This window comes from Nansenia antarctica, assembly GCF_963989245.1.
Source record: "Nansenia antarctica genome assembly, chromosome: 17".
Lineage (NCBI taxonomy): Eukaryota > Metazoa > Chordata > Actinopteri > Argentiniformes > Microstomatidae > Nansenia > Nansenia antarctica.
The window spans coordinates 3,496,141-3,505,215 of NC_137687.1; the positions used below are offsets into that span (position 1 = coordinate 3,496,141).

The 9,075-nt window shown below is 46.0% G+C and overlaps 1 protein-coding gene across 2 annotated transcripts in view; it reads left to right on the plus strand.

The window, feature by feature from the left end:
• adisspb (adipose secreted signaling protein b) overlaps positions 1–7,780 on the plus strand; it is an 18,067-nt gene extending 10,287 nt beyond the window's left edge. For both annotated transcript variants that reach the window (XM_080547608.1, XM_080547609.1), the window contains exons 3-6: positions 1,038–1,174; positions 3,529–3,667; positions 4,586–4,711; positions 5,982–7,780. In XM_080547608.1, coding sequence (XP_080403734.1) covers positions 1,038–1,174; positions 3,529–3,667; positions 4,586–4,711; positions 5,982–6,082 — 503 coding nt within the window. In that variant the 3' untranslated portion in view covers positions 6,083–7,780. The remainder of the gene's footprint in view (positions 1–1,037; positions 1,175–3,528; positions 3,668–4,585; positions 4,712–5,981) is intronic.
• Positions 7,781–9,075: the final 1,295 nt, after the last annotated feature.

The following is a 9,075-nucleotide window of genomic DNA, read 5'->3' on the forward strand; positions in this document are numbered from 1 at the left end:
TGGCGGCAAGCTGCCATGCAAGGCCACTGGGAGCAATTTGGGGTTCAGTGTCTTGCCCAAGGACACTTCGACATGTGGCCAGCTGAGGCTCGAACCGCCGATCTACCAACCTTGCGATCATAAGACAGCAGCTCAATACTCAAATACTTTCAATTACTAATCAATAAAATAATTCAGGAAACCAGAGCTGTAGGTCGTCACAGAGAAAGACGAGCAGGTATGAATGAATGAATGGTTTATTGTCTTTATTGTCTTTATTGTCATTGATATAGTACAGGTACCATACAACGACATTTGGGGTACAATGCAGAGCCGACGTTAGTTCATTAAGAGAGGCCCTGAGCACTCGTTAAGACCTCACATTTATACAGCGTGACGTTAGAATTATAAGGTTCTATCTCCATTTTTGTCAAAATTGAGTTTTTTACATAATCTGATCCATTAGGTGTTTATTAATGCCTGTGCGGTGTTATTTTTCAAATGTTGACATTTTTGAGTTAGTAATTCATGAAATACAAAGGTTCCATCTCACAAAACTTAATGGAATGTACAAACTTTGACGCTCAATATCTCTGAACTACCCTAAACGGAGATAGAACCTTATAATTCTAAGCTCACGACAGGTTGGCAAGGCCTCTCCAGTCCTTCCCAGGATCCTCTGCACAGAGTGATCACAGAAGGTGGAGTCGTTACATTGTTTCCAGTTCCTGGGTGTTCCAGACAGACCCAGGGCAAACAAAGTGATCAAGGTGATCAAGTTCCTTGTGACAATGCAAATGCCAGCAGCACTTGGCACAGTGGCGGAGCTGGTCTCCATTATTGGCTCAGTATATTTCAATATGTACAACCTTCACACAATTTAAACTTTACAATATAGATTTTTATCACCATAGTGTGAGTGTGTGTCACTGTTTCTGTGCAAGGTTAGTGTGTGTCTGTGTCTGTGTCTGTGTCTGTGTCTGTGTCTGTGTCTGTGTCTGTGTGTGTGTGTGTATATATATAATGTAACTGAGGTAACTATACTCCCTTTTCCTCAGACTCAACGGCGAAGGTGGGGGGTGTCCGTTTCTCAGAAGAGGCCGCTGCAGCCCACTCCCATGTGCACTTCGATGATAAGCTGCATGACTCTGTCGTCATGGTGATCCCAGAGGCTGATGGGAACTTCATGGTCAAGGTGGGTTTGGGTTTTACGATTAGCAGAGTGGGTAAATACTAAATAGCCATAGGCCCCTAACTCCCCCATCCACTGCCAATAAACTCCCTATGACTCCAAACATCTAATTTCAGATCATTCTGTTATCAGATGAAAATAACAGAACTGCTCAATGGCATTTATGACATTTTTGAGATTTTATCTGAACATGCTGGCACTAGCTCTGTCTCTAGTTTTCAATCAAATTTCCCCTAGAGCCAATGTTCTTTGAAATGTGCCCCCCCTCAGTCCAGTTCAAGGTAGAATCCAGCCAACCCCCCTGTGTGTGAACTGTGATGGGCTTAACCTGCATGGCAACCTCCCTCTCATCTCTACTAATCTCTTCTATCTGCTGTGAAGGCTACTCTTGGCCGCCCCCCTCCCGCCTCCACCAACAGACCTCTGCAGCTCATCCAGAATACTGCCGCCCATCTAGTGTTCAATCTCCCCAAGTTGCACCATGTAAGCGACGGTCCCCATACCCCTGCCCCGGTCATTTTGCTCTTCCCCCTCAGCTGGCCTCCTGGCACCGCCACCTCTATGTGGACGCAGCAGTCGCGCTACTCGGCCACTTTTCACCATCCTGGCGCCCCGCTGGTGGAACAAGCTGTCCCACTGCTGCTGTCAGGACCGCTGAGTCACTACCTATCTTCCACCGTAGACCCATCTGTTCAGGCTACATCTGAACTGTCCCTCCGAAAGACCTGTTCATCCCCACTATGCATCCTGTACAGTTTATCTAATATAAATACATTGTTTTGAAAAAGAAAACAACAACAAAAACTTCCTTCTTCTGGTATTGTGTTTGCCAATGGCCCCTGATCCCTAGCATAGATTTCGTATGATGTTTGATGTCTAGAAGATGATTCACTTACTTAAGACAGTATAGGAGATGATTCACTTACTTAAGACAGTATAGGAGATGATTCACTTACTTAGACAAATGTATTTGTTGTACCGGTATGTCACTTTGGATAAAGGCGTCTGCTGCTAACTGCCAAAAATGTAAATGTCAAGAAAAACAAACTCTTGATAAAGACTTTTCTTAGCCTTTACTCGTTTAAATTGTATTTACATCCATATCAACAAGATTAGATAGAGAGAGGCAGATAAAGATGTGTGTGTGCGGGGTTGTGTGGTTGTGTGGTTGTGGTTGTGTGTGTGTGTGTGTGTGTGTGTGTGTGTGTGTGTGTGTGTGTGTGTGCGCGCGTGCGCGGGGTTGTGTGATTGTGTGTGGGGGGGACCAGAGAGCCACGGCATTATTCTCTGCAGTACAGCGGGGAGTGGGTGGTGGGTTCTCGGTTGTGATGGGCTCTTTGATTCTGTTGCCCCATAGTGGGAGTAGGGGTCTATCGCTGTCTGTCATCTGTGAATATGCTGTGTCTGTACTAGTACTACCCCCTCGGAACCGTCAGGTTGCCATGGAGACGGGCGGGGTATCGCTCTGATAGCTAGGCTTTAGATGTGGTGGGGAAAGTGTGGGATGGAGGCGGTATGCAGAGCCCTGTCAAAGCCTACCCTACTCCATCAATTATTCACCAACTCCTACTACCGTTAGCTCGGCGCCTCTGTTGTTATTGAAGCTAGTGTCGCTGTCCCAGTCTCTAATAAGGGAAGGTATAAGATATTCCTGGTCCAAATAAACATATGAAGCCTTCATTCAACCATACTGTACTATAAGGAAAAAAGAAGTATTCGATTTGATCGCAGACAGGATGTGTTCGTTCATCTGTGACACAAAGGACAGAAGAACACTTGTAAAGTGGTGGTGATTAGCGTCTAAACATAATGTAAACATGACAAGGGGTCATGAACGTAACCAACGACTGTCTCATCATTACAATCCAGTATACAACCCAGTCTGTCTTGAAACCCCTCTACAGGCGTGTGCCACGCATGTCAGTAGAACTTATGATTTATGGTAATATGAACTTGGGTAATTTGCGTTAATGAAATTTCACTTGTTTCCAAAGGAACCGCGATCGTTAACGCGTTAACATTGACAGCCCTAATGGAAACATACTGTGAGCTTAGAATGATAAGGTTCTATCTCCGTTTAGGGTAGTTCAGAGATATTGAGCGTCAAAGTTTTTCCATTCCATTATGTTTTGTGAGATGGAACCTTTGTACTTTATGAATTACTAACTCAAAAATGTCAACATTTTAAAAATAACACCACACAGACATTAATAAACACCTAATTGTTCAGATTATGTAAAAAACTCAATTTTGACAAAAATTGATGATTCTAACGTCACGATACACTGACTCCCTTTGATCTGGTCAGGGATTCTACTACCCCGTGGACTGTAACCATCTGTGCTTTGCATTCTCAGGTTGGCTTCCTGAAGACTCAGCACAGGTATGAGATAGTCTTCACCCTCCCTGAGGTGCCTTCCTTGGGGAAGGATGTGTGTCCAGCACCAGTACCCCACCCTCACCTGCGGATCACCGATATCACACCTGTCCCAGAGGGTAGGTCCATAAGTCTGCCAGAACCCTGCACCTCCAGATCCTCTCCCAAGTTCCCAGCTCCAAACCCAGACGAGCCTCTATCCCGACCCTAGGCACGGTCCTAACCTCTATCCCGACCCTAGGTACTGTCCTAACCTCTATCCCGACCCTAGGCACTGTCCTGACCTCCTGACCCTAGGCACTGTCCTAACCTCTATCCCGACCCTAGGCACGGTCCTGACCTCTATCCCGACCCTAGGCACGGTCCTAACCTCTATCCCGACCCTAGGCACGGTCCTAACCTCTATCCCGACCCTAGGCACTTTCCTAACCTCTATCCCGACCCTAGGCACGGTCCTAACCTCTATCCCGACCCTAGGCACTGTCCTAACCTCTCACTCCCACTCTGCCCATTTCTAATTTTGCCACTTTGTGACAGAAACCAAAAGTGTTGAAATCTTTCACTGATTTGCAATGTCAGTGTGACCCTTGATTTCGAAATGTTGTTACAGTAGTACAGTATTAGTGCGTGCGTGCGTGCGTGTGCACACATAAATTATGATAGTTTACACATTTGCCAGCTGTGTTTTTGAGTTTGAACCACCACAACTTTTCCATTCAGGTTGAGATAGAGAGAGAGATAGATAGAGAGAGGAGGAGATGAGGAATAGAGAAAAGAACAATAAGAACTAGACCATGAGAAAGAAATTGACTTGAAATTGGCTTCTTTTGTTCTTTTTTTTCGTTCTTTTTTTGACCCTGGACTATATTTGTATTTCTGCTGCCCCTTCCTCTTCCCCATCGCTTTATCTCTCTCCTTTCTCTTTTTCTTTGTCTCTCTTGCTGTCTCTCTCTCCTCTCTCTCTCTCTCTCTCTCTCTCTCTCTCTCTCTCTCTTCTCTCTCCTTTCTCTCTCTCGCCCTCCCCCCCCTCCATGCAGGAGGTTTGAGAGTGACATGTGAGTACATGGCCCACCAGGAGGGGGTGCTGTGTGAGGAGGTGCTGCTGGTGAGCGAGACCAAGGAGGACGTCTGTGTGAGGGTCAAGGTGCACTCCCGTGTCATAGGTAAGGCTAGGAACAACAGGCCTGGAATGGAATAGAATGGAGTGGAGTGGAATGGAATGGAATGGAATGGAATAGAATGGAATGGAATGGAATGGAATGGAATGGAATGGAATGGAATGGAATGGAATGGAATGGAAAGGAAAGGAAATGGAAATGGAAATGGAATAGGAATAGAATGAGGAATGGTATCAAACATGTGTGTCACAATAAGCCTGCCCTCTTCTATCCCCCACCAGCCTCAACAGTTCTACTTACATTTAACCACTTTAATCAGCCAACACACAGAAACCTTAGAATCTTCTAATGCAAACCCTGGAGATGATAGGTTGTGATGACGAGTGGGATACACCATATAATACTATCAAAGTAGTTCATTGATTCAGTCGTAGTAGCGCTGCCCAGCAAAGGCATTTTGTAATACGATTGTGCAGTAGTGAAAGGAGAGGACGGCATTAAGTAGTACGCTTCTGCTCTCTGCTGGTCAGTCTCAACAGTGTGGTTTGAGCGTCCGTAAACCTAGCTTGAGTGATTCAAAGACAAGTTAATTATACGTTGTAATTAGGTGGAGTGCTACTAGCAGCTCTGTCTGTGTGTCTGAGTAACTGCTTTTAGTTTCTGGATGCCGTCGTCAGTGGAGTCATTATTCACTCAAGGGTCTAAAGTAAACCTGTAATTAATTTGCTTTCAACAGAAAGTATTGTATAATTATTTATTCTGAGTAATTTGTATACTTAAAAAGAGAGTGCCAGTGCAAATTACAGACTGGCATTAGTGTCAGCAGGTGTGTGTGTGTGTGTGTGTGTGTGTGTGTGTGTGTGTGTGTGTGTGTGTGTGTGTGTGTGTCTGTGTGTGCGTGTCTGTGTGTCTGTGTGTCTGTGTGTCTGTGTGTCTGTCTGTGTGTCTGTCTGTCTGTCTGTCTGTCTGTCTTGGGAGAGGGGTCAGTTTTATTCCCAAAGTGACAACAGAAACATCTGCATTACAAACACAGCTCAAGGTCTTTACTCACAGCCTCTCCACTCTAACAAGCAGCACACTATGTGTAGACAAAACAGAACAATATGAAGAAATAATGCTTTTTTTTTTTGTCTCTTTCCCTTTCTCTCTCTCTCTCGCTCACACACACTGACTCATACTCACACACACACACACACACACTGACTCATACTCACACACACACACACACACACACACACACACACTGACTCATACTCACACACACACACTCACCCACACATTCCCCTCCCTCTGTTTTTCTCTCTCTTTCATTCAGACCGTCTCCATGGTACGCCCATGTTGTTGGAAGGCGTGCGTTGTGTGGGCGTGGAGCTGGAGTACGACTCTGAACAGAGCGACTGGCAAGGGTTTGACTAGACGACATGGGAACTCTCCACACCCTGCCCTTTCTCCAAACACACACACACACACACGCACACAAACACAAACACAAAAGAATGTGCCATGTATTTCATAACCCTGTTACTGAGTGAACCCAAACACTTCTCTAAACGTCCTGTTCCTGAAGAAAGAGGGGGGGGGGTTTCCGTCTTTTTGAGTCGTTCATCAGTGAAGAACGTCGTCCTGCTCTGATCCTCTCTAGATCCTCTGTGTTACTTTGAGTCTTATTACTACTGCGTTGACGTCTGATTGTCCCAGCCATGCCTCTTTATTTTGAGTTACCATACACTCCACAAGTTAAATCAGTTCGTTTTCTGACCTGTAGGGGGAAGCAAAGCTCACATAATTAGCCCGTTTTACCAGCGCAGTCTTGCTTCACCTCAGCTTCAGACCACTACTGCATTTCGTTGATGGTACTTGTCAGGGCCGGTCCTAGGCATTTAGGTGCCCTAGGCGAGAGTATGATTTGATGCCCCCCCCCCCCTCCCCCCAAATTTTAGGGGCGCCACCACCACCATCACCACCACCACATTAAGCCACCAGTACTGCCTCATCACCACCCACACATTCAACAGTAAAAATATAGACAAGAATGGTTTCAAGACAAAAATAGACAGTAGGCTGAGACATATTTTCATAGAGACATGAAATTCATAGATATTTTTTTTTAAATGTATTTCTTAGCGGGGGCATTTGGCGCCCTAGGCGACCGCCTAGTTCGCCTATGCCTAGGACCGGCCCTGGTACTTGGTACTCTCCAATGACAATAAAGTTGACTCTAATCTGATCTAAATGTTTAAGCGTATGGCACCATGGTTAACAACTGAGGGGCTTTTCCAACCACCATCACCAGTGCCTACAGCGCCTCTCCACCGTTAACCATTGCCATTAAAAACGGCCTTCTTTCCCAAAACCACCACTCACCTGCCAACCGAGCGGACGAACTGGGACATGTTAGTTGTGTCAGTTGGTGGAACGGCATTTAAAATAGTCTGGCTTATTTTGAAGATCATTTCTCTCTATATATTTAAATGTATTATCCGGCACCACTGCCACTAGAACACACTGCCAATGTGATGACCGACACCCATAGTTAGACCCTGTGGCGGACTCAGGCTGTTTGAAGGGCAGGGGGGGGCGAAAAGAAAAAACAGGGCACCTACTGCACAACATGGGACCCCATCAGTGCACATGGTCAAGTTTAGACCATTGGAAGGGCAGCCAATAGGACACATCCTCTAATTTTCGCCATTCAAAAGGGCATTTTTGCCACTCAAAAGGGCACTGAAGAGAGACGTTTTACAACCGTGGGGACACCAGGAGGGGCGGTCGCCCCCCCTGAGTCCGCCAGTGGTTAGACCTTGCCCTCCACTGCAAACCTCACACTTCTCTCAGTCCATTCAGACGGCCCTAGTTCCAGCAGGTTTCCCCGTTCTCAGCCTTAATGGAAATTAATGTCATCTTCTGTCTATGTTTCTGTGGACAATCAACTATTATGTTGTCTTATTTCAGCCCTGTTTGTTTAGAAGGGTCTCTCTTGATTTATACAACCATCCAGAGCAAAAATTGTGTGATTCAGGCATTCAGTGTCTACTCTTGATGCACAGGAATGTAGCTTTTTTGTCTGTCAATACTTGTTCTGTGTGGGAGTGAGTCAGTGAGTGAGTAACTGTGTTCTCCTTATTTTAATATGCAATGAGACAATAAAATATATGTATTTAAGAAGAGTTTTCGGTATCAATTATTTTCTTTTTACCGTGGTGTTGTTCAGTGTGTGTCCTCAAGGGGGCAGTCTCCACTGCATCATTGTTGTCTTGTTTAGACTGAACTGAAGGAACATACTACTCTGAGGCTGTCTGTCTGTCTTCCCTTTCCTTCATCGATATGTATTTGTTTCACTTTTTCCCTTCTAAATGAATAGTCATGATTTTCCCCATGTTGATGTTTTCACATGATGTGCTCTCCTGAAGCACCAAAGTACTTTTCGGGAACACCAATCCCGCTATAATTATGGTTTGTGGATAGTGTGTCGTGTAACTGTATATATATGAATCTAGGGAGGCTTAAGGAGGAAGCTAATTTGAATGGCCATGCCACTACAACGGTTCTTGATTGAGAAGTCATAGTTCGGGTGAGTGGTTTACTCACCCTGGAGGTCGGGTGCGATGTCACAATTGAAACTTTTCAATTGTGACATCACACAATTGAAACTTGTATTAGGGGCCCTTCCTTTGAGGAACTAAAACCACCACACCGATCCTCTCCTAACTTCTACTCACCTCCACGACATTAAAATACAACTCCTCCACTCCTATTGTGGGAAAATTTGAGCCAATTCCGAGCAGAGCATTGTTAGGCCTAAGGCCTGTTAGTAGGCCTTAATGATTTAGGTCTACAATGCTCTCTGCTGGACTTGACTCAAATACTAACTCAGTCATTCAATCTCTCTCTCTCTCTCTCTTCACCTCCATTTCCCTCACTAAATTCCTCTCACACTTTCTCTCTCTCTCTGTCCGTGCCTGCATGTGGCTCCCTGACTCGGCCCCGACCATCACACAACCTGCTCTGCTGCTTGCGACTGCAACTGCAAATTAAAAAAGTCCACAAGCGCACCGTGCGGCCGGCCAGCTGAAGGGTCATTATGTGTCTACGGCCTCTTTGTTCCCCTCCCATACACCACGCCTGCATGGCCCTTCCTCTCCCATACACCACGCCTGCATGGCCCTTCCTCTCCCATACACCACGCCTGCATGGCCCTTCCTCTCCCATACACCACGCCTGCATGGCCCTTCCTCTCCCATACACCACGCCTGCATGGCCCTTCCTCTCCCATACACCACGCCTGCATGGCCCTTCCTCTCCCATACACCACGCCTGCATGGCCCTTCCTCTCCCATACACTCCTCCTGGCCTGCATGGCCCTTCCTCTCCCATACACCACGCCTGCATGGCCCTTCCTCTCCCATACA